The sequence below is a fragment of the Notamacropus eugenii genome, chromosome 2 (assembly GCF_028372415.1).
Source record: "Notamacropus eugenii isolate mMacEug1 chromosome 2, mMacEug1.pri_v2, whole genome shotgun sequence".
Taxonomy (NCBI): domain Eukaryota; kingdom Metazoa; phylum Chordata; class Mammalia; order Diprotodontia; family Macropodidae; genus Notamacropus; species Notamacropus eugenii.
The window spans coordinates 357,650,452-357,676,858 of record NC_092873.1 but is presented as its reverse complement, the minus strand read 5'-3'; the positions used below and the strand labels follow the sequence as shown (position 1 = coordinate 357,676,858).

Sequence of the window (26,407 nt, the reverse complement as noted above, 5' to 3'; positions counted from 1 at the left end):
TCTCTTTTTAACTTCTCCATTTTTGCTGATGGCACCACAATCTTTTAGTCACCCCAAATTGCAAACTAATTTGTCCGGATTTTTCCAGTTTTTCCAATCCCATGAACTCTAATTCTAACCAGTTACCAAGTCTTGTCAATTTGATCTCTACATCATATTTTTTTCATCTTATCCCCCTCTCTACCCACAAGGCCCCCACCCTAATTCATCCCTTATCACCTCTTGTCTGGACTATTATAATTATCTCCTAATTGGCCTTCTAGTTTCCAATCTGTCTCCTCTCTTATCCATCCCCACAGGGTCCTGGTTTGAAGAGTTGGAAGGAACCTTGAAAGCTACTTACCCAGGAAGGCTAAATGATTTGTCCTAACTTAAACTAGTGTCACAGAAAGGATATGAACCCTGATCTTTTGACATGTTTGCTATGATAGAATGTGAGCTCTTTAAAGACAGAGACTATTCCATTGTCTTCATATTACCCATGCCTAGAATATCTAATAGCCTGATACCTAATAGTCACTTAATACTTTTTGATTTATTTATCCATCTAAGATGAAATCTGATTGAGGTGAGTGTTAAATCTGACACTGGAGTTGATATACACATATATGTACACACACACATATATATGTCAGAAATACTTTTAAACATGATTGGGAAGGTATGGTTAGATGAGTTATTGTAAAAAAGATCTAGGTGTTTCAGTGGCCTACAAGCTTAGTAGGAATTAAGAGGATAATAAATCAGCTAAGAAACCTAAAATGAATTTTACTACTGAGAACAAGGGAAGTCAACAAGAGACTGAATAGCACTTTGCTCCAGTCAGACAAATCTGGAGTATTATATTGTTTGAAGGGATAAAGTTTAGAAAGGGAATTTGAAAAGCAACATATCTTTCAGGGGAGAATCACCAGGATGGTGAAGAACTTTGAGGTCATTTTGAGTAAAATTGATTGAAGGAACTGGGGTTGGTGTAGAGCTGGTTTCTTTTTCAACTATGGTTTGGACTGGATGACCTCTGAGGTTGTAGCTAATTCTGAGCTTCTGTGGTTCCGTGATTGAGATGGGCCCTACTAACTTTTATTGAGGTTGTGGGGTTGGCAAGCAACTTGGTTTGCCAAGAAGGCCACAGGTTCATTTAGGTATATACTTTGAAAATAATTCAGTGATTTTTTTGAGTGTTTGTGGTTTGACCCCATCCCTCCAAATATAAGACACATTTTATCACAAACTTATGCTTAATAATTCAAATGTTATTTAAATCTATAATCTATGCTTAATATGTATTATGGCATCTTTTTTTGGGGAGGGAGTATTGTAATTATTTGTATATTGTAAACCTAATAATTTGTCCTAGTTTAAATTTTTTTGCCTATTTGCTTTACCTTAGGAGGGTGACTTTAAAAAAAAAAGAATTTATTAAATTTGTTTTTATCAGAGCAACTATTGTGTGATGAGTTGTCTATATCACGAATTGTTTAGCATTTTGTCCCCAGGCCTTCTAAAACCTGATTGCAAAAAAGAGTTAGCTAAAGGCTTTCTATTAATTCCTGAATCCTAAAATACTGTTTTCAAATCACTTCAACCCTTTGATTTGTTTTGTCCTTTGCAGAGATGGGGTAAAAAGCTTAATAACATTCTTCTTATAGTATAGACATATCATACATCTTTTAAAAATAACTTGGTAGAAAATTGATTTTTTCTTAAGACATTTCTCCAGAAATGTCTTCCCAGAGGTGTACGGACAAATGTGATTTCTCTCTTCTTAGAACCTATCTACTTGTTCCTGTTTTCCTCCCAAGAATCTTCTCCATATCTAGTCTCTTGGATTCTAGGCCTCCTGAGGACTGACAAGACACAAAATCACTGTCTGCCATGAAGTCCGACCTTGAGGGACGATCTTGTACAATCTAATCATCTGCCTCCTTCATGGGCATCTCTCGAGCCAATGACAGTCTGACTTGATTCATTCCTTAATGATTAGCTTTCTCCTACTCCCTTAGGGTCTCCCTGTCTCAGTGATTTGGAAACTTGACTGCTGATGTACAAACTCGGGTCCTCCATCCCCAACTGCCTGTTGTCTTCTCCCATCCACCTCAGCCCATCTGGCTGATCCTTTACTTGTGTTCTCTGAAATATCTTCTCTCAGACTTCTTGTGATCTTAAACTATTTACCTTCTCCTTTCATCTTCTTGCTCTAAGACCTGGCTCCCTCCTGATGACATTTTTTCCTTGGCTACCCTTTCTAATATTTATTTGCTCCCCTCAACTTACTGGTTGAAGTAGGGGAATAGAAATACTGCTTACTTGCCATCTGAAGACCTTACCTCATACTTCACCAGAAACATTGAGGCCATCCTCTGAGAGATCCCTCTTCTTCTCACTGTCACAACTTGTATGTATTACCCCACCAATCTCCTTTACTCTTGTTTCTTTAGAAGAGACTTCTCCTTGGGAACATCAAGTACCCTATACACACCATTGATATTACCCCCTCCAGTTTTTCCAGAAGATTGCCCCCACTATCATCTTGACTCTCTCTGTAACCTTCACTATTTCCCTATCTAATGTCTTCCTCCCTTCTGTCTACAAATATATCCATGTCTTCTGCATACTTAAAAAACCCCTCATTTGACCCTATCATCCCTGTTAGTTATTGCCTTATATGTCTCCTACTCTTTTGGGCTAAACCCTTTTTGAGAAAGCTAGCTACACTAGATGCCTCTGATTCTTCTCCTCCCCTCAACTAAACCCTCAGCAATCTGGTTTCCTGTCTCATCCAACTGAAAAGTGCACTCTCCAACGGTTCCAATCTCTCTTAACTGTCATATCTAACAGTCTTTTCTCAAGTATTATCCTTCTAGGCCTCTTGGCTGCATTTGATACCATAGATCACTTTTCTCCTCTTGTATATTCTCTCATCTCTAGCTTTTTGGGACACCACTATTCCCTGTTCTTCTACCTGTCTGCTCCCCAGTCTGATCTTCTGGATCTTCATACCTACTAACTGTGGGTGTCCCCCAAGGCCCTCATTTCTTTTCCTCTATGTTATTTCATTTGGTGATCTCATCGACACCCACAGGTTCAATTATAATTTATAAATGTTACTCCTATCTCTATATTCAACCTTGGTTTCTGTTCTGAGCTTCAGTCCTGAAGCATTAACTGCTTTTTAGCCATCTTCAATTAGAGACTCCACTGGAGACATCTCAAATTCAACCTATCTGAAGCAGAACTTCTTATATTTCTCCCCTAACCCTCCCCCTTTCCAACCTTCCCATCAGTGTTGAGGTTACCACCATCCTTCCAGCCATCTAGGCTTGCAATCTTGGTAACTTCCTTGAATCTTCATTTCCAATCATGCCACATTTCCATCCCTTTCCCAAATCTTGTTTCTACCTTTCTATATCATTCCTATGTTTTTCTTTTTCTTCACTCACCTACCTGCCACCCTAGTTTGAATTCTTCATCACCTCTTTCCTGTACTATTGTGATAGTCTGATGGTTGTTCTCCAGAGTCAGCTAGTTGACACAGGATTTGAGGTCATGAAGACCTGAGTTCAAATTTGAACTCAGATACTTAGTAACTATGTGACCCTGGGAAAGTCCCATAACCTCTTTTAGCCTGAGTTTTCTCACCTGTAAGATGGGGATAAAATAGTAACCTCTACCTCACAGAGCTGTTGTGAGGATCAAGTAATATAATATTTGTAAAATGTACCTGGCACATAGTAAGAAGTGTATAACTGCTAGCCTCAGTTTTCTCAACTGTAAAATGGGGATAAAATAATAATACCTACCTCACAGGGCTGTTGTGAGGATCAATTGAGATAATATTTGTAAAGTGCTTAGCATAATGCCTGGCACATAGTAGGTACTTAATAAATGCTTATTCCCTCCCAGGTCTCTTCCTTGCCTCCAGTCTCTTCCCATACCAATCTTTTTTCCACCCAACTGCCAAAGTGATTTTCCTAAAGTTTGGGTGTATCCATGTCACTCCCTAACTTGATAAACTCCAGCAGTTTCAAGGTACCTTTATTTGCTATTTAAAGCCATTCACAACTTGGCTGCTTCCTGCCTTCCCAGTCTTAAACCTTATTTGCTTTCATGAATTCTGTGATCCAACTCTACTGGTCATCTTGTGCTGAACACTCCATTTAGTTTTGTGCTAGCTGTCTGCCATGCCTGTGCAATACCTCACTTCCTTATTTCTGCCTTTTAGTTTCTTTATTCAAGACTCTCCTCAAAAGCCCCCTTCTGCTGGAAGCGTTTGCTGCTCTCATCCCTACCCCCTCGTCCCATGCTTTCCCTTCTGAAATCACTTTCCATTTATTTTGAATATATGCTGCATGTACCTAGTTTTTTAACATGCTGTGCCCTTTGGCCTTTGTGTCTGTAGTGTTTAGCAGAATGCCTGGCACAAAGTAGTAGATGCTTAATAAATGTGTATTGACTGACCTTATTGAACTTTACTCATACCTTTCTAATGGCATTTACTGAGTTCTTACCATGACATGGTAAGAATTTGTGATTATATAGGTACTGCTTCCAGCAAACAGCAAATCCCTCTATGCCTAGATAGAAGATAGCTTTTGTGAGTTTCTCTGCCTGACTAAGTTAATCACTCACAGGCCAATATTCCGGTGATAAGGCACTCTGAATTTAGCTAGGTAGGCTCCCGGATGCCAGACACAGGATCCATTGCTTCATCTATACTTGAAGCTTTTCAAGCTTGGTGGATTCTGTAAGAGTTTGAGTTCTTCAGGCATAGCTTTTGAGAACCAAGTGTCACCTCCTGGCCACAGTGAGAGATGGGAAGAGGACTTCAAGGGGAGAATTATCTCATGCATCTTTTTGGTTTTTTGTGCGTATATCTGATCACCCCCTTCTAGACTGTAAGGTCCATGAGGGTAAGCACCATTTCTTATTCTTCTTTGTGTAACTCATGACCCAGTGCCCCAAGCTCTGGGTTTATATAGTTTGGGGGTCATACTTGCAGTTGCACACAAATTATTGAGTGACACTATGAGACTATTTAGGGCTTTGGGGATGGGGAGTGGAATCTACTGGATGATTGTCTATGGGATATTGTTGATCCCTGATATGTTTTCTGTGTAGTGACATTAATTCTGTTTCTATATTGGGTTTGAATTATCACCTCCAGTAAACACATAGCTGTACATCTTTTTACTTATAGCTGCCAGCTCAGATCTAGACACACAGTACGTTCAAGCTGTATTCTGAGGGTAAATATGCATAGAACATGGGTTGGACATTTCAACCAATCCTGGGGGAGCATTTCTAATGAAACCAAGACAGGAATTTTTTTTTTTTGCATGGAGGGGGCAGGGTATGAAATCTAGTTCACATAAATCCAGAACCTGCTGGACTAGACCCTCAGTTATATTTGTATCCTGCGCAAAGCTTAGTATAATGCATTTCACAAGTCAATCAATGTTGCTGAATTTTGAAATGAACAGAATTTCTGTGTTTCTGCCATTGTTGGTTGTACTGTGATCCTCAGGACTGATTTAAATTCTGAGCTTTGATGCATTGTGATCCCCCAGGACAAGTTTTATTGAGATTGGTTCAACTGTAATCCCCAGAACTGGTTTAAGTTTTGAACTTGCTTATAGAGTGATATTAAAGACTAGTTCAAGTCCTGAACTAGGTAAACATTTTTTCCCTTGGGTAAAACACTGAACAGCTTCAGGCTAGGGAGTAGTATCTGCACTGTTTGTCCTTGGTGCTTGAGCAGACAGGTATGGCAAAAGGGAAGAGGAATCCTTTAAAATCTTGGTTGTAATATCACATGTCAAACACTAGGGGTCACTAGAATAGACAACATTCCTTGCTTTTTATAGCTCCTTGGGTCATTGTCTTGTGTCCTTATTTTTCTGATGAGGAAGCTCTCAATGTGCCCAAAATAGCCAAACCAGGAAGTTCTTAGAAGTCAGGGCATATGAGTTACTGGGGATGCTAAGGCTGGCTCATTATCTCAAGGTCATATTTTGGAAAGTAAATGGATCATAATTTTCAACTTGAGTCTTCTTTAGAGAGGCAACCTGGCACAGTGGCAGTACTCTTGGAATCAGAGAAACTGAACCCTGATCAGAGGCTCTGAATTCTGGGATTGAATAACTGATACTTTGGCTCCCAGTTGGCCATCAATGAGCACGTGGGAATGGTGTGAGCCATTCCTTATAGCAACCTTAGTTAAATTACTTAATCTTTTTCAGCTGCAATTTCCTTATCTGTAAAATGATGAATTGGGGCCAGATCATCTCTAAAGATGCTTCTGTCTCTCCATCTATGATCTTCAAGGACTTCTCTGCTTCTAAGTCTCTCTACAAAAGAATTAAATTCTGTTGCTATTCAATAAAGATTTATCAAGTGCCTAATATCTTCATAGCACAGTGCTGGGGAAGAGAAAGATGAAAACGATGCTACATTTCCCACCTTCAAAGAGTTTGGGAATAGGAATGCAATCTGCACACAGGCAACTGTGATTGAAGGGAGAGCAGCAAAAGGGCAAAGGAGAGATGTCTCCATGAACTGCTCCAGTAAAATCAGTGGGAGTGAGTGGGCATTTTTAGCTAAAGCTTATGGGAAAGCAACCAGGAGAGAAATGTAATGGAGGACGGGGATAGGGAGGGTATGTCTTTGTTTTTCGACTTAGATCAGGCTGGTTTGCCTATAGCAAAGGTTGCGTTAGCTAATTCTGCTTGGTGACAGGCTGTCTTTTGTGTTGCTAGGCTTTGATGAGAGATCAAAGCCTCAAACTAGAAAAATAAATTAATGCCTTTTCTTGAGAAAACAGAATACCAAAGTTTATAGTCAGGAAAGAATCTACTGTGAAACTGAGCTAATTCCCAAAGTCTGTTTTCAGCGATGACACCTTACATACTTTGTTCAGAAGACTTCTAAATCCTGACTTTTCTCAATGAGCAAAGGTAATAGATCTCCAATGAGTTGTAATGAACAATATCTAGTGTTGGAAAACTGGTAAGAAATTAGAGCTTCCTACTGTCAGGAGAGAGGGGAGGCCTATGAGTGTGAGGAATGTGTTTTACACTGTTAGATGTTGCTATGTCCAGTAGTTTTGCATGAATTTTTTCTTTGTTACAAAGAAGGGTTCATTGTCAGGGAGTGGTTTAAGGGGAGATAACTGTAGTGCAAATGTGAAAGGAAGCAATAACAAATTTTAGAATACCGTGCCAGGAACAGTTCTTTGGATCCTGAAGTGTCTTTCCATTTTCAATCCTCCCTCTTTTCTTTGTTTCTTCTAAAATATACATATATATTTTATTGATCTCTTTTTATATCCTCTAAATTTATTCTCTCCAATATTTTTGCCCTCACCTTCCAGAGAACCATCCCTTATTAAGAGGTCTTTGTTTCTCCTCTCATCCCTGTTCATCTCTACTCAAGTCATCGCCAACTACAAGCAGTGCTTGGAAATCTCACATAGAAACCGGATGTGACTTCTTAGGGGGTGACTTGCAGCCAAGAATGTCACACCCAGGCCCATAGTGTTTTATGATGAGTCTCTTCTTATTTCACAGGGGGTGTGTCCGTTCTTCTCATGCTCATCAACAGCTACCAGATGTGCACAGACACCACACACATGCACACAGATGCACAGATGCACACATACATGTATTTGCCGTGGAAAAATGATCAGGTGATCAAGGTGACTTTCTTTTCTGGGAGCAGCCAAGTGATAAGCTCTATCATCGGGCATTGTCAGCACTCCATTGTGGACCACATGGATGAGAACACTCAACTTTTTGGCTTCCTGGTTGCTCTCTGAGGGACCAACAGCTCAAAATAACTGGGTCATTCATTTTGACTCCTCACCAATGAGCATACGGGACAGGAGTGTGCCACTGCTGGCTTCACATACCTCTGACCAACACATGGTTAATGATGGCTGAAGTTTACCTGGTGATGATGATAGGTCTCTTACAAGATATATTTTTATTCCCTGGACAAATAACAGTTGAGATGAGTCCTAATTTAGCAGCAAACCAAGTATGATCTCCTTCTCCCTCCCCATTTTTTTCTTTTATGAGTTTAGCTACTCTAGCCTGGAAAATAAACAGACAGCTAATAAGCCCTTCCTCTGGAAATGGGCATAAATAATAACAAAGAAAACATCCTGTGCTTCATGCCAACATACTCTGGGGAGGGATTATAAAAGCCACAGGCAGGAAAGCTCTGGTCAGACTTGGGGAACTCCGGCTGCGCTGCCGTCCTGAGACTTGACCAGCTGGGACCATGGTTTGCTGTCCCAACGACTGCTTCAACTGCTGTGGTGGCTGCCAACAAGGCCAGTCCGAGGAATGCTGTGAGATGTGCTGCTGCCAACCCAGCTGCTGCGGCTGCTGTGGGTCCAGTTGCTGCGGGGGCTCCGGCTGCGGGAGCTCTGGCTGTTGTGATTCCGGCTGCGGTGGCTGCGGAAGCTGCGGAAGCAGCTGCTGTGGCTCTGGCTGTGGGGGGTGTGGATCTGGTTGCTGTGGGTCAGGTTGCTGTGGTGGGTCCGGGTGCTGTGGGTGTTGCTGTGGGCCAGTTTGTTGCCAGCCAACACCTGTGTGTGATACTAAATGAAGACATCTGGAGGGAACCCAGAGACCACATTTTCATTTGAAGAACCCAGATGGAGAGACCCTCCTCCTGTCTCCAACCTCCTGCCTAGGACACCCCTCAATCCAAAGACAGTATCCTCTCTCTCACTTTCACTGTAGATCCCGTCACATTCAGAGAAGGAACGCAACCAAATACCCAATCCAGTGATTCAAAGCATTAAGGAAAAAAAAAAGACCTATCTGGTGAGAAATTTAAAAACAAAAAACTGTCTCAAACAAGGAATCCAAAGAAAGAAAAAATAAGGATTCTTTTCCAAGACTTGACTCTCGCAAACTTGTTGATATCATTTCAGGACATCCTACTTTTTAAGGTGTCTTTGGGATGTATTTCCTATCTGTCCTCTCTGCTGCTTCTGAGGTGCAAACAGGCTTCTTTGCTAACCTTTAAATAAATTCAAGCATTCTGGCATAATTCAATTGGTTTTCTTGGCTCTTCCTTCTGTATATTGGGTGGATCCAGGCAAGAAGCATGAAACGGTGGAGAAAGACATAGTTACTCTCTCCATTCAAGTGTTTGAAGGAGAGAGAACATTTGGCCTAAATTTTCTGAGGTCTCAGACTGAGAGTCTGGGTCTTAGACTGAAAGTCTGGGCCTCAGACTGAGTCAAGACCACTAGGGCTAATATGGGAGAAGGCTGTGGAGTAAAGGTTTCAGATGCCAGGTTTTGTGGATCAAGAATTTTCTAAGAGGGTTCTTGGCACTCTTATCACCTTCTTTCAGATACTTTTCTTTGGCCAGGGTTTTCAATGTGTGTTATGAGTTTTCTTGTCCTGTGGGTCTATAATTTATCCTGCTTATGGAAAGCATGGAGTCAGCTAAAAGTGATCATATACGCTGGCTAGGGGTGGCCTGATTCTGGTAGGTGTCTTAGAACTGAGTCAAATGGAAGAGCCAGAATTTCTCTTTCCTTTCTTCATCTCTCAAAGAAGGAGCTTTTAAAAAAGAGACCTAAAGTCACTGGATGGTAGATTAAGAGTTGAAAGGAATTTAGAGTTCATTCGGTATAACTCTTTCATTTTACAGATAAGGAGACGGAGGCTTGGAAAAGTTAAGTGACTTGCCCAGTGTCACATATGTTAGAAACTACAGAGGCTGTTTAAGAATCCAGGTCCCCAATTTACATTGTATTATGGTGGCTCTCCCAGCTGAACATGACAATGACAAATGCAGAACTGCATTGAATCAAACTCAACAAAACCAACTCTCTATTTTTCCCTAGGTGGTGGTGGTAGTGGTGGTGATGGTGGTGGTGGTGTGTGTGTGTGTCTTTTTTGTATGTATGTGTATGTGTATATGTATGTGTGTGTGTGTATGTTTGTCTTTTTTCCAGGCAAACTCCAAAGTGATATTACCCCATTTCATCCCAGATAGTACCATCTAATCATACTGGGTATAAGATCTGAGGTTATCTTGCTTTCCATATGGCTTTTTGGTTCTTTTCTGGCATTGGTGTGGTTGAGATCTGCTCATATAAAAGCCAGATTCTCAAATTCCCAAGAAGTAAACCAAGGACCAAGTCAGAGAGCTTTTGTGAAATGAACCTGGTAAATGTTTCCACATCCAAGAGTCACAGTGCCACATTCCTGGTTCTCTAGCTTATGATACTCTTGGCCCCCAGAAAAGGGATTCCCTTTGAATGAATGACAACAAAGTAATCTGTTGTTACATTGCTAATGGAAGGGAGCTCTTATATTGTATTGGCTATATCCTTTTTGATCTTCTCTATGTCATAGACTTTAATAGCTAAAAAGATCCTGATTCAGGTAGGCAGAATTAAACAAATTCAACATCTAACATTGTTATGTTTGATTGGACTATGAACCAGAAAGCTCATTCCTTTTTATTCCCATACCCCACACACATTTGTCTCAGTCCCCAGGGATCTATGTGAATCAGGCCTTATCCAGCAGATCTCAATCTTCCATCAATCAACAAGTATTTATTATGCACCTACTATGTGCACTGTGGCAGGTCCTGGAGATATAAATACAAAGAAAGAGACAACCTCCACATTCCATGAGCTTGCATTCCAATAAGGGAGACAAGAAGTACATATATAAATATAGCATAAGTACAAAGTTCATAAATACCAATGTATATGATGTAATTAAATCCATGAAATCCATTCTTATTGCCCCCAGGATTCTAATTAGAGGGATAAGCTCACCCACTATTTTACAGTGATATGGATTGGGATGGGGAGGAGGGTGTCTTGGGGAGGAAAGCAGGAGATTTTTCCATTTGGAGTAGTCCGAATGACTGCTAAAAATGGCACACCCTGTGTGATAAGTGAAGTGAAGGTAGAAGTAGAGGGAAGATTTAACAGGGCAACAGATAGGAGTCTCCACAATGCTCTGCAGAGTTGGACCAAAAAGGTTATTAGTTTTCGTGAGAGAAAACTTGATAACACATCATAATTGCTTACCTTCATGTAGTATTGCAAAGCTCAGAAATCACCGAATGTGCGTGATCTCATCTGTTCCTCCCATCAACTCTGTAAAGGAGGTGCTAAAATTAACCTCATCTTACAGATGAGGAAACTGAGGTTCAGAGAGTTTAAATGATTTTCTAGAGACCTCACAGCCTCAGTACAAATAGAACCCAGGCCATCCTGAAGCCAAGTCCATATTGAGATTAAATTCTTCACAAAGCAGAATATCTGGCCCTGGTAGTGTAAAGAAAGGAAACACTTGTGTCTCATTTCACTCCACTTTATTATAATAGCAAAGGTAAATTTTACATTGATACATGCCTTTGAGATACAAACACCAAGAGAACATATCTATGGCCTGAGGTCTTTGCTCTGAATTTTTCTTCTTTTCTAACTCTCAAAGTTAGGATTCACTCAGTCTCACAAGTGGGCAAGAAGGAGATGGAGAACCTGAAAGATGCTTGAATGGAAGGCAGGGAGGTCTTGGCAAATGATTACTATGAACAGGGGAAATGAATGGGCTTGGACCAATCCTTGATGGTTCAAAACTTTGCTTGTCCTGTGGTGGAGTCAGTGATTCTTGGTTTTGTGGGAGATATCTTGCTGTGAGCTTGGCCTCTGTAACCCCATTTGCTCCTTGGGTCTTACTCATCAGTAAAATAAAGGGAATGCAGTAGCTGATCTTCAATCATCTAATCATTTGTGAACATGTGAATCTATTAGGAAGAATTGTATTGATAAATTTTGTTTTCATGTTATCTTAATTTCCAACTATATCCTATTTCCTTTCCTACTGAGTGAGTCAGTCTTTATAACAATGAATAGACAAAAAGAAAAAAATCAGTGTATCAAAGCTAATTAAATTATAACATCAGCTGGCTCTGATAACAAAAGGTGATGCTCCACACCCATAATCTTCAAACGAAGATTGTTACTATTATTCAGTAGTGTCTGACACTTTGTGACCCCATGGACCATAGTGTCCATGGGGTTTTCTTAGTAAAGATACTAGAAGGGATTTGCCATTTTCTTCTCCAGTGGGTTCAGGCAAACAGAGGTTAAGTGATTTGCTCAGGGCTGGTACAGCTAGTGAGTGTCTAAGGCTGGATTTGAACTCAGATCTTCCTGACTCCAGGCCCAGTGTCCTAAAATCCCCCGAGTCACTAGTTACCACCTCAAAGAAGGTTAGGGGAGATAAATTTTCTCATTGCTCCTTTTGGACTCAACATGTGAACCTCTTTTTCTAAAAGTATAGCCCACTTGACACAGAAATCAGGGACTATTTATTACCAGACAAATCGTAGTACCAAGGAGCTCAGATCTATCTGTGTAGTATCATAGAATCATAGCTGGAAGGGTTTATAGAAGTCATCTAGTCCAACGCCCACAAGTAATAATTTTTCCCCAGGAATAAATTAGGGCATTCTGGAAACAGAGAATTTACAAAAAAAAATTGCAACTTATCTTGTATTTGTGTACACATCAGTAGACATGTTAACATCCTAGTTAACCAGCACCAGTCCCATAAAACAAAGGGTCCCATGGAGATTCCTGAAATATAAGAAGGGCACAAACTTAGGAAGAAAATAAACAAACATTTTAATAAGGAGACAAGCAACCCTTCTGCAAACAAAAGACACTCTAATAAGATGTCTTTGTGCAAACTGGTCCAAACAACAACAAGGAAAAGATGTCGTGTCTTGGAGAAGCACCCATGACTTAGGGGATATAAAAACCCCAGGGCACAAGGCAATGTTCAGACCTGGGTAGCTCTCTCCTTGAAGCTTAGAGACTTTTAGAAAGAAGTAGGTCCAAGATGTCTGGCAGCTGCTGTTCTGGGACTTGTACCATGGTGCCAGCCATCTCTATCTGCCCAACTGAGGTGAGCTGTGAAAGTCCTACCATCTGCCTGGCCACTTCTTGCCCAAGTCCAACATGGCAGCTGGTTAGCTGTGAAGAACCATGCAGCACATCATCAAGCTGTGCCCCAAGTTGCTGTGAATCCTCCTGCTGTGAGCCCAGTTGCTGCCAGCCAGTATGCTGTGAGCCCACTCCATGCGAACCGTCTTGCTGTGAGCCCAGCTGCTGCCAGCCTGTCTGCTCTGTGCCCACTAGCTGCCAACCAGTCTGCTCTGTTCAAGCTTGCTGCGAGCCTATTTGCTGTGAGACCAGTTCTTGTGAGCCATCTTGCTCTGTGCCTACTTGCTGCCAACCAGTCTGCTCTGCACAAGTTTGCTGCCAACCTGTTTGTTGTGAGACCAGTTCTTGTGAGCCATCTTGCTCTGTGCCCACTTGCTGCCAACCAGCCTGCTCTGTGCCTGCTTTCTGCCCACCCATATGCTCTGAGTCTAGTTGCTGCCAGCCACCTTCCTGTGTGACATTGGCCTGTGAACCTGTCTGTCACCGTACCATCTGCTGCCTACCCAGTCCTTGTGAGTCAACTTGTATAGCCCAAGAGCCTTCCTGTTGCATTCCTAGCATCTGCTCATCACCCTGCTATCAACCCACCCCTTGCCAGCAAAGTATCTGCCTGCCCCGTCCGTGTCAACCATCGTGCTACATAGTAAGACGCTGCCAGTCAATTTGCTGTGAACCCATTTCCTGCAGACCAACTTGTGTGCCAACTTCGTGCAGACCATCCTCCTGCCAACCACTCTGTTGCCAGCTGGGGTCTTCTGCCTCTGTTTGCCGGCCAACTTGTTCCCGACCCACTTTCTATGTACCCAGTTCCTGTAGGCCACCTTGCATCACATCTATTTCCTACCGCCCAGCTTGTTATAGGCCCATCTGTTCCTCTCCTCTAGGCTACAGACAACCTTACCTGTCTTCTCTTTATCGTCCCAGTTGTTACCGCCCAAGCTACTCTGTATCCTGTCTGCGCAGACCAGCCTGTGTCACTTCTGTTGCTTCTCGGCCAGCCTGTTGTCAGCCGGTTTGCTCTGAGCCCAGCTCTCCTTGTAAGCCGACTTGTGAAAAGTCCACTTCCAGTCAGCCAGATGGTTCTGAGTCCACTCCCTGCAAACCAGCTGTTTCGGAGGCTAGTTCTAGTGAGCCAACATGCTCAGTGACCACTTCCTGCACTCCCACTAGCCCAACCACCTGTGAGTCAACTGCTGGCAAAGCTGAGGATGGCAAATCATCTGGCTGCTGCTCCAGATCCTGCAGATCCAGGCATTAGGAAACAAGGTTCATCTACGAAGAGAAAAGCCTCTGGCCTCACAAGGGTCAGATGAGTAGTTAAGACATGCCTAAACCCCAACCCCCTCCATCCCTTAACCCATTCTACTTATGCTGTAACAGTTCTATTTAAAATTTTTAACTGTGATGTAGCACTCAAGATGAAGACCCAGTTAAACATGTGGTATCTGGTATCCATGTCATAGGCTGCCATCAAACTGTGGAGAGGTGGATGGTGTCTCTTGTCTCCTGGCCCATCCCTTTTCATTTCTGAAGCTTCTTCCAGTCTACGTGGGTCCCTTAAAGCCTGTTTGCTGTATTTCTGGTCCATGATGTTCTTTTAGATGTGAGAAATCTCTCTTGTTTTCAAATAAAATTGACAGATAACACTCTCATTGCTAGTCACTTATTCACATGCACTTATCATTATTCCTCAACCTCAAATAGAATCATGCAACTGAGTTAGGTCAATGGCATTGGGAGAAGGGGCTTTGGAAAGGGTTTCTTACAATAAAAGGATAGTAAAGAGAATAAGAAGTTCCACTAGACCTGGTTCCTAGGAGAATAATGTTCTAATACTTCCTTCCCTAGGAAACAGTCTTCATAAGGATTCCATATATCCCCTATTGAGATATAATGATATAGTGAATAAAGTGCTGGATTTGGAATCAGGAAGTCTTGGATTCAAATCTTGCCACTGACCATGTATGACCATGGGCATATCAGTCTATGAGGCTTAGTTTCTTATCTGTTGAATGATGGGGTAGGACTAGATGGCTTTTCAGTTCTAAAGTGAGGAACTAATGGTAGGTGACATCTACATGGCACATTATTTATAGACGTTACCTAGTCTGAGCCTCATGTAAGTATGAGGATATAGTTATGATGGACATAATTGTCTCAAATTTCTTCTGACCGCAGGTCTAGGATTCTACTATACTGTGTTGTCTCTAAGTGGTGAGTCCATCCAAAGAAGATCTCTGCAGGCATTACCCTTGATGAAAGAGGCATAATTATAATTATATATGTATATATAGAATATATAACAATAGGCATAATCAAAGCTCATTCTGCATCTCCAATTCACTTCAAGAAACAATTATCTACATCTCCTATGTGGGGATTTAAAACAAAAGAGGCAGTCTCTGCTGTCTATTACTTGACCTGTTATTGGGACATAAAACACACACACACACATAGCTACAAGGTAATATGGGTACGAAGAGAACATTAAAGAAAAGGAAAAATTCATCTAGGTGGATAGAGTGTTGGACCTGGAATTAGGAAGACCTGAGTGCAAATCTGGCCTCAGATACTTGACTAGTTGTGTGATTTTGTCCAAGTTACTTAAACACTGTCTGCCTTGGTTTTCTTTTCTATAAAACAGGGATAATAATAATATCTACCTCCCAGGGTTATTGTGAGAACAGAATGAGACATTTTTTAAGCATTTTGCAAACTTGCTATCACTACTTCTACTATTTCTACTACTACTACTGCTACTACTACTACTACTACTACCACTACTACCACCACCACCACTACTACTACTACTACTGCTACTGCTACTGCTACTGCTACTGCTACTACAACTACTGCTGCTGCTGCTTATTATTGTGATTACTCTTCCTCTTCCTTTGGTACCTGAACTTATTCTTGAAAAAAGCTAAGAAACAGAAGAGGGGGTGAAATGCAGGCTTGAGGGAAGCTTGTAGGAATGCTTGGAGAAGGGAGATGGAGTGCCAACTTCAGGAGACAGTCTAGTAGGATATAAGATAGGATATAAGATGCATATAGAGGAATAATGGGAAGTAAAGGTTAAAAGAAAGGTTATGGTCATTATGGAGGACTTTACACATTGGAGGGAGGAATTTGAACTTTATCTTAGAGGCAATAGGAAACCATAGAAAGTTTTATCAATGAAATGAAAATCTAGGACCATATGAGATGGGCACTGTGGGCATTCTTCCCATTGTACTGATGAGGAAGCTGAGACTCAGGTCAGGACAGGAAAAGAATATGAATTGCAAAAGTTGTTATATGTGGCTGGCCCTGGTGTCTGTCACTGTTTCTTCTCTGTGATAATGTGGTTGAACAATCTCATCTTACTTGGCATGGAAGCCCCAATAACAGCCCAGGGAACTTTCCTGGAAGGGCAAAGGTTTAAGAGATGGACAAAACTTAATTTTCTCCATTGACTCCTTCTAAGAAGAATGCATGAAGAATGTTTGAAAGTCCTGAGGGTTAGACTCTTAAGACCAGGAGTCCTTGGATAACATGTTGTTTGTCCTTGGTCCTCAGTAAATCACAGCTTTCTCCTCCATAAAAATCAGAGAACGAATATATATGCAGTCAGGATTGAGAGGTCACACACAGTAAGAGGAAGGATGATGAGAATAGGGTAATGCGAAGAAATGGGGATCTGGATCTGGTACTGTCTTCCCTGTTGTCAGCTGAACTTAGAGGATCATAGCATTTAAAGGGAGAAGGGGCTCTGATCCCATTGTCTTCTATAGAGAAGGAGATCAAACAAACTAAGGAAAGGTCACAGGGATAACAGCAAATTCAATATTCAAACCTGGATTCTTTCTTCTTATTCCAAACCCCATGCTTTCCCTAACATATCACTTCAGGACAGAAGCCACAGCTCTTCCAACTAGGAGAGCTGCTTTTTTAAAAAAAAATAAAGAAATATTAAGTGCCAGCTCTGCCCGTGTCCTATTCTAAGCACTTTACAAACATTAACTCATGTGATCCTCACCACAACATTGGGAAGTAGGTGCTATTATTATTCCACATTTTTTAAGATTAAGGAACTGAAGAAGACAGAGGTTAAGTGACTTGTTCAGGGTCATTCAACTAGTAAGTGTCAGAGGCTGGATCTGAACTCAGGTTTTTCTCACTCTGGGTGCAGTGTTCTTATCCACTGTGTCATCTAGTTGCCTCAGGTGATTAGATCCTATTAAACAGGGTCCTCTTTAGCAAGAGAGGTAGTTTCTGGAAGGGGAATCAACTGTAACAAGAGTAGAATCATCAGACACACTAAAATATCCTCTCTGGTCTTTCCTGATTGTTGTTTAGTTGTTTGAGTCATGTCCAACTCTTTGTGACCCCATTTGAGGTTTTTTCTTAGCAAAGATATTGCAATAGTTTGCCATTTCCTTCTCCAGTTTGTTTTACATATGAGGAAAATGAGGTAAGTGACTTGCCCAGGGTCACATAGACAGTAAGTATCTGAAGCCAGATTTGAACTAACAAGATGAATCTTCCTGATTTCAGGTCCAGCACTCTATACACTATAGAGCCACCTAGTTGCCTCATCTTTTCTGATCAGTTTGCCCCTTTCTGCAGTCTCTCCATGAGTTAGAGATTGCAGGCATTGACCAGGGAACCCTAAAACTTCAAAATCCTCTCCTCAAAGAGATTTCATCCAGGAATAAGGAGGCAATGGTCTCCTTGTACTCTAGCCTAGTGAGACCACACCTGGTGTCCTGCACTCAGTTTTAGGCATCGCATTCTAGGAGGGGCATTGATAAGCTTAGGAGCATCTAGAGGAGGAGATCAAGACTCACGAAAGACCCTGAGGTCCTAGCTCCTGAGGATAAGTTGAAGGAACCAGGGATGCATAGTCCAGAGAAGGGAAGACTTTGGGGGATGGTAAAAGTCTCCAAGAATTTGGGTGATTATAATATAGAATTGAGATTCCCCTTGTTCTGTCTGGCTCTGGAGAGCAGAGCTAGGAGTAGTGGGTGGAAATTTAGGCTTGATATAAGGAAACGCTTTCAAACACAGACAGGTGGCATAGTGGAAATCATGCTACGCATTGAGTCAGGAATACCTTGAGTTAAAATCTTACCTCAGGCATGTATTTGTTAGGGATGAGACCCTGGGCAAGTCACGTAACCTCTCTAGGACTCAGTTTCCTCATCTGTAGAATGAGGATCATCATAGTACCCACATCACAGGGTTGTGCTGAGGACCAAGTGTGGTAACTTATGTAAAGTGCATGGTAAACCTTAAAGTGCATTGGAAACGCCAGGAATAAGAAAAATCTTAGAGTGGAGAGAAGATGCCTTCCATTTCAGCGAAGGCCTTCAAATAAAGGATCAATGACCACGTTACTTGGTGTGCCATTGAAGAGATTCTCACTTAGGTATTGGTTGGACTAGATGGTCACCGGGGTGCCTTCCAGTTCTGAAATACTGTGACCTTGGGAACAGAGAGTCCTAAAAGAAGAGGAAGATAATTTTCATTTTCTTTGACATCTCATTAGGTCCATCCTGATTTCCTCCTGACTTTGGGTACATGGGCCGTACTTTGCTTCAAGGCAGCATCAGTGGTTAAGGGCAAACATTCCAAGCAGGATGAGGGAATGACACTCATTTGGGTATGAATGGGGGTGCAGCCTGATGAGAGGTTAGCTCAAGTTCTGTTCCTTCTCAGGTGAGGCTGAGGAACTCAACTCTAAATGGTATAGCTGAGTTTGAGGGTTAGAGTGGTCTGACCCCAAATTTAGCTGCCCAGGCTCCAAACCCACGAGACAAGTTTGGTTTAAGTGGGACCAACACCTCTGAGGCCAATGAAGCCTACTAATCAGATGTTTGTACGTACATGAACCTAAACAATAACAAGGAAATGCTGTTCAAGACTCTGCCCATATGAAGCGAGGATAGACTATAAAAGCCACAGCATATAAGGGACTTTAGACACAGCTCATTCACTTCTTAAACCAATTTAGCCACTGACAGAATTCTTAACACCATGCTGGAAAGCTGTTGTCTCAGAAGCTGCCAGGTTGTTCCATCTGCACCTACCATCCCCTTCTATGCCAATGGTGGCACCCATGGAAAGGCTATCTACTTGCCTAGCTCCTGCCAAGGTAAAACGTGGCAACTGGTTACCTGCCAAGAAAACTGCCAGCCATCTAGCTGCAACTTGAGTTGCCCTGAACCTACATGCTGTGAGCCCACATCCTGCCAACTAACTTGCCTTCCATCAACATCTTATGTGGGTTTTGTTTGCCAACCCATTTGTACTGGTGCTAGGTGCTATGAAGCCAGTGGTACCCAGTCAGCTTGCATTGTCAGCAGTTGTCCACAACCTTGCTCTGAATCTAACTCCTGCCAATCAACTTGTGATCCCACTCCATGCCAACCAACTTCTTGTCAGGAAGCTGTGTGTGAGCCTGGGTCATGTCCATCAGCTTGCTGCCAACCACCAAGCTGTGAGTCCAGTTCCTGCCAGCCAATCTGCTCTGAATCCAGTTCTTGTCCTCAGATGTCCTGTCAGCCAGTCATCTGCATGCCTAATTCATGCCAACCAACTCCTTGCCAGATAAGTTCTTGCCAACCGACTAGCTATGAAAGCCAGTCCTGTGGACCGACTTACTACCAACGTGTCTACTTTCTCGGGTCTTGCCAACCATTTCCTTGCATTCCTGTTTCCTGTCAGCCATCTTTCTGTATGCCTAGCTCTTACAAACAAACTTACTGCATTCCTATGTCCTTCCAGTCATTTTATTGCCAGCCACCTTCTTATACATCTTATGTCTGCCAGCCAACCAGCAGCCAACCCAAATGCTCTGTGCAGGATTCCTGTAAATCAGTCTGTGGAACCTCTCTGTCCTGCCAACCAACTCGCTGTGTACCTTCTTTCTACAAAAGGGATGGATGCAAATCCTCTTCTTTCCAGCCTGCTTGCTGTGTGACTGGTTCGGAAAAACCATCTAGCTGTGGCATTGGTTACTACCAACCCACTTCCCCAGGTTCCTGCAAGACAGGTAGATACCTGCTCAAATCCTGCCGACCCAGCAGCTATGTATCTGGCATCCGCAAAGCTACCTATTGCTAATGGAGAAGATTCTGCCTCATCTGAGAAGCCAAGTCTGCCCAACAGGATCCTGCTGCATTGCTTGTGTCTTATTTCTTGGTGTACAGCAAATTCTTCCAAGTGTATATTTCTGCTGTTCATCATCTACCTATGCCATACATACTCCCTTGAATTCCAATGCTGAAAGCCTCTGCAGGTATTGAGTAGGCAATGGAAGAAGTTGTTAGGAAATGATTTTCTTAAACCACAAGGGAAAAGACACTGGACAATAATGGGTGAAACTATGTTTTGCATTTCTTGATGTTGTCAATCTCATTTAATTTCAGCAAATGAGCATTCTTGGGTTCTTTCTATACTATTCTAAAGGCAATTTGCTACCTTTGTTAGTGATGGCTAATAAATATAATGGATTAAACAGCAAATGTCATTCTCATGGCTCTTCATTAATTAGGTCTGTTCTCTGACTCTATTTCCTCCATATTTCATTTTAACTTGCTTACCCTGTAATCATAACTTAGATTTAATTATCTAGATGTCTAAATTGCTTTAAGCTTTACATGTCAGATTATGTGGCTCAGTGGACAGAATGCTTGGCCTGCAATTAAAATTACTTGAGTTCAAATCCAGACTCAGACACTTAATAGTTGTGTGACCCTGAGCAAGTCATTTAATCTCTGTTTGCCTTAATCCACTGGAGAAAAAAAATGGCAAATCACTACAGTATCTTTGTCAAGAAAATCCATTGGACAGTATTGGAATGCTATGATCCACAAGGTCACGAAGAGTTAGACATAACTGAATGATTGAAGAACAACCATATGAGATAGATTGTTAAAACATTATCTCAAACTTAGAATTTAAAAAACTGAGGCTCATAGTAATTACAACTTGTCTATAGGTGCACAACTAATAACTTGAACTTAGAGAGCTTGGCTACAAGTCTGGTGTTGTTTCTATTATACTACAACACCTCTATGACATTAGAGCTATTAAATCCATGGCCAGTAAGTGCGATGGTCATCTGTTTTCTGCCTGCTTTTCTTTATATCACTGACTTAGTAGTCTTCCTGATGTACAGATGAGCATATGACACTCCTCAAAAACCATCATGGCTCCCTAGCCCTGGTATCCTCCCACTTCAAAGTCTTCACAATTTGGCACAGCCTACTTGTCTCACATTACCCTTTATACATATTCACAAATACTTATTCCAAAATGACTCATTCATGATTCAATATTGAAAAAAGTTCACCATTTTATCTTAAAGTACCTGCTAGATATCTCCATATGATGCCAATACCTCAAGCTTAATATGTGAAACTGAATTCATCATTTTCACTTCCTGCCTGCCCCATGCCTTCCCCATTTCTGTTGATGGCGCCAAAATCTTCCCAGTCATCCAGGTGTTTCCTTTGCCCTGCCACCCTATTCCACTCTTCAATACCAACTGTTATACATTAAGATCATCCACTCTGCTCCTCCTTTTGCTCCTTCACTCAGGCCCATATTGCGAACCTTAGGACTCATGATCATGGCACCTCCTTTTGAACTTGTTTCCCACTCCAACCCCAAAGGGTACTGAGAGCCAGATTCTCTGGAGGACATTTTTCCTGCTATGTTGACATGACTACACCTTTGGTAGGGTTATCAACTGTCTCTGCATTGCTATAGTCTCCCTCTCCCAACTGCCCTTAGGGAAAATAATTCCTATTTAGGGCTCTGTAAGTACACTATATGTATCTAGATGACAGCTGCTGTATATTTAATATCAGGTTCCTTAGCATCTAGTATAGTACCTTATACTCACAGGATCCTTTAGTCTCATAGATTGAGTGCTAGAAGGGACCTTAGAGGTCATTGAATTCAATCCCTTCATTTTACAAATGAGTAAAGTAAGAGTCAGAGACAAATGACTTTCCCAGGGTTACACAAGTGTCTAAGGCAGGGTTAAAAATCTGATCTTATTTACTCGAAGTTTGTGGCTCCATCCATTACAGTCTCTAGCTTTGCTGTTGTTGTTGAATCATTTCAGTTGTGTTCAACTCTTCATGACTCCATTTGGGGCTTTCTTGGCAAAGATACTGGAGTGGTTTGCCATTTCCTTCTTCAGTCCCTTTAATAGATGAGGAAGCAAACAGGGTTAAGTGACTTGCACAGGGCCACACAGTTAGTTAGTGGCTGGGGCCAGATTTGAGCTCTCAGGTCTTCCTGACTCCAGGATCAGTACTCTAGCTGCTGTGGCACATAGTTGCCCAGGGAGGATATCTAGCTAGTTGTTTCTTAAGCACTTAGTAGATGTTTAATAAACCTTTGATGAGTTGCTGGTGTGTTACATTTATGTGACTACAAATAGAAATCTCTGCTTGAAAATCAAGAGAAGCTAAGCATGGAGATGATGTGCTTGAAGCCTTCAAATCCCTTCTCTGCACTTGATCTATGCATGGACTGTGATGAACAGGAATAGATGAGAAAGTGAGAGAGTTGGGGAGTTAGGGGATGATGGAAAGGAAGAACAGTATATTGAGCCCCATAGTGTACAGAGACCAATGGATTATTGGGATTTAAAGCCTTGAGAGTTTAGAGTTGGTGGGCCATTCTGTCACAGCTGGAGCTAGTGAATGAAAAATCATAAGGAGAGATGGATGGTTTAGGGAGGAGGGTAGGTTTACTCATAACAAGAATATGTACCTGCATGGTGTTAATTCAAGGATTTGGAGAAAGAATATCACTCTTCAGGCAACTCTTCCTCTCTAATGTCCAGAGTTCCTTGAAAAGAAGACAAAGCAATGGTGTGCTCATGTTTAACAACTGGCTCACCAAAAAAAAAGTATTTATAACACATTTTAAAATTTGGCTTGAATTAACATTTTCTTCATCACTTTCTTAAATCTAGAGGATCAATACAGTAATATATCAAGTCCTAATTTGTAGCATTTGCTAATTTCCAAGCTGTATATTCTCACACTGAAAATTTAGCAATTAGCTCTCAAGAGAACCAGTTATATCTATCCCAGCACACCTCTGGGACAAAGTCACAACTGGCTTTTGTGATAAGTCTTAATTAAAGTACAAAGAGAGGTAATAATATTGACACGGATAGCATTTCAAACTCATGCTAAGGTATACATTACTACTACCACAACATAGGAATCATAAAGTTAAAAGGGACTTTAGAGGTTCTCTTGTCCAACTCCTTAAATTTAAAGATGAGACTACTGGGATCCAGAGAAACTTAAGTGATTTGTACAAAGTCACCCAGGTATCAAAACCAATTGCTGAGAGGAGGTTTTGATAGGGAAAAGGAGAGAAGTGTTCATGTATTTTGTGCCAGAAAGTAATAATAGCTAGCATTTACATAGTTCCTTATGGTTTTCAAGACACTTTACATATATAATCTCATCCTATCCTCATAATGACCCTGTGAAGTAAATATATTTTTATTACTCTCATTTTACAGATGAGAAACTGAGTTTTAGAGTGGTTAAATGACTTGCATAGTCATTCCTTACGCAGCTGGTAAGTGTCTGAGGCAGGATTTGAATTCAAGACTATCTGACTCCAAGTCTACCAAGGTTGGTATGGGGTGGGGAGGCAGGGAGGAAGAAAGAAGTGGAGAATACTCAGAGGAAGGTGCAAAAAGGAGAAGGGAGAGGAGGAAGAAACTATCCTTTGGATTGTGGCTCTACTTTGCCTGGAAGTATAAGAACAAGACAAAATTAAGAATTGATCTAGAACTGAGGAAATTCCTCAGCCTGGTATATTAATGTCTACATTGGCTTTTGTATCTCTGTGGTGTGTGTCCCTGTAATTTATGCCCTGAGATTCCCAACCCTGCAATAAAATTTTGTCTGGTATGCTAAATGACTAGCCAAGTGTAACTTGGGGACTGACTCATTGCCAAGGAATGAAAAGGAGATAAAAAATGTCCAAAGGGTTTTTTTCTCATGGAGTTATAGAGCTATAGATAGTGTGGTACAATATGGAGGGAAAAAGCACAGAATTTGGAGCTAGGTGATCTGGGTTCAAATCCCTTCACATGTATTTATTAGCTGTGTGATTGGGGGCATCATTGAGCTTCTGGTTCTTAACCTGTGAAATGAATGCAAAGAGAATTACACAGCCCATCTCCTAAGGTAGATGGGAAGAGAAGCTTTTTGTGAGTTGTAAAGTGCTATGTAAATTAGAGGGATTATTGTGATTAGTGATAATAATAACTGTTTCAACTGGATGGAATACAGTCTAACATCCTCATTTTACAGAAGAGAGAACTCAGGAAGGGCTTTAGCTTCAAGAGGGAACTCCCCTGCCCCACCCCAAGCTGCTTCCACTCAAGTGAGGTTGAGGGAAGTGATTGGTAGGAAAATTGATCCATTAAACTATCCCTATTATTTCTAATACTTGTCCTCTCCCCAATCTGTTTCCAAATTTTGCCTTGTCTGTTTCTAAAATCTTTGCTGACACTTTTCTGCTCCTTTAGGCAAAGACATTAAAAAATGATCCATCAACCAACTGGTTTGTTTGACTGATTTAACAAACCCTTCTGAAGTTAGACTTCTTAACTGTTAATGTAGCAAGTAGTTTACTGTCCGATAACTCAGTTTCTCTAACTCAAAATAGGGAAAAGAGACAATGTGATGCTGAAAGACTTCTGGACTGAGTGAGACAGGAGACCTCACATTAGTGCCTGGCTCTATTAAATATAAGGTATGTGACCTTAATCAGGTCACTTTATGTATGTGAGCCTATGTTTCCTCATCTATTAAATGAGACCATTGAGCTAGATGGTCTCTAAAGTCTATTCCAGCTCTATAAATGTAGATAAGATTCTATGTGGTACAGAAGGAAGGGTACTGGTTCTAGAGTCAAAGGGTCTGGGTTCAAATTCTGTCTCTGATGATTATAAGCTGTATGACAATGCATAAAATTTACCCAGGCCTTTGTTTTCTCAGCTGACAAGTGAGGGAGCCTCTGAGGTCCATTTCAGAGTTACTATCTATAACCCTATGTCTCTAAATTACCATAACTGATTGTATGGGGCTGTTGAGAAAAACTAATAACCATAATTGAAGAGCTTTCCCAGTCTAGCTCTTAATTATGCCCATTTCCAATCTCCTATGTGATTATATCTGCCAGAAAAACATATTAGGAAGCTATGACAATTTAATTCAGTAAGTATTTATTAAGTGCCAATTATGTACACTGTGGTAGGTGCTGGATATAGGAGATTAAATGATACAGAATTCTTGCCTGCAAGGAATTGATAATCTGATAGGTGGAAATGCAGCATGTACATCAGTAGAATGAGAAAGTCAAATGTGAGAAGGACAAGGAGAGGTCCAGAAAAGATGTTATCAAAAAATGTGAGGAGGGAGAGGTCACTTTCCAGGAGAATGGGGATTTTTTTTCCATCTTGGATGATACTTTATTTTGCATTTCATATATTATCCAAGTTCATATTTTCATAGAATCAGCAATGATAGTAGCAACCTATTCTCCAGAGTCTGAATACAAGTGAGACTGCTGTGGGTAATAAGTAAAGCATTTCAGGACCAAGCTGACATACACTCACAAAAACAAAATGAAATTGCACAATTTGTTTCCTTCATTTAAAAAAAAACCCAAACTAATGCCTGACAAAACTGCTTATTTCCAAAGAACAGGATCTTTTTTCTTCAAGATTCAAAATAAACATTAACTTATCTGACAGAGCTAATCACTTCTTTTTGCTAATTGCACACAAACACACATGGAACTCTTCATGATGCGTAAAGATGCCTTGCTACACATGGTACAAAAATACTTGAGCTTTTTTGGTTGTTTCGAAATTCACAAAGGATGATCACAGCTGCCTAGGTAAGGAAGGGCACATATTCCATCAGAAGGTAGAGAGGGGACACAGAAAATAGAGAGGGGATATTTCATAGAGGAGGGAGAAGCAAACTTGCATCATGAAGGAAGGGAAAGAGTTTAACATGGAGCAATGGAGGGGAGGATGGGAAGTTCATTTCAGGCACAAGTAAGCCAAAACACAGAAAAGGACAGGAAAACAAAAATGTTCTTGCAGAGGCTGAACAGTCCAGTTAAGTTTGAATGTGAATTGTATGAAAATAAATGGTATAAAGTTGGAAAGGTGGGAGAAGAATATAGAAAAGCCTTAAATGGCTAAGGAGTTTATTTGGTAGAAAATGGGGAACCACTGAAGGTATTGAAGTCTAGGAACGATGTGATGAGAAGGGTGCATTGGGAAGTTTTCTTGACTGGGTATATGAGATAAAGACTGGAAAGAAAAGAAATTGATCTTTGAAAAACTCATAAGGAGGT

General features: G+C 41.2%; 3 protein-coding genes across 3 annotated transcripts; all 3 read left to right on the top strand.

Annotated features, from left to right (window-relative positions):
- The first annotated feature begins 2,753 nt into the window (after positions 1-2,753).
- KRTAP17-1 (keratin associated protein 17-1) lies at positions 2,754-9,841 on the top strand. The gene has a single exon (XM_072646424.1). It carries the CDS (start codon positions 8,281-8,283, stop codon positions 8,608-8,610), a length of 330 nt encoding a protein of 109 aa, XP_072502525.1. The 5' UTR covers positions 2,754-8,280; the 3' UTR covers positions 8,611-9,841.
- An 850-nt stretch (positions 9,842-10,691) lies between these two features.
- KRTAP16-1 (keratin associated protein 16-1) lies at positions 10,692-14,718 on the top strand. Its single transcript, XM_072638554.1, has one exon. It carries the CDS (start codon positions 12,897-12,899, stop codon positions 14,256-14,258), a length of 1,362 nt encoding a protein of 453 aa, XP_072494655.1. The 5' UTR covers positions 10,692-12,896; the 3' UTR covers positions 14,259-14,718.
- Positions 14,719-18,014: 3,296 nt separating this feature from the next.
- On the top strand, positions 18,015-20,473 carry KRTAP29-1 (keratin associated like protein 29-1). Its single transcript, XM_072638553.1, has one exon. The coding sequence runs from the start codon at positions 19,019-19,021 to the stop codon at positions 20,105-20,107; it is 1,089 nt and encodes a 362-aa protein (XP_072494654.1). The 5' UTR covers positions 18,015-19,018; the 3' UTR covers positions 20,108-20,473.
- The last annotated feature ends 5,934 nt before the right edge of the window (positions 20,474-26,407 follow it).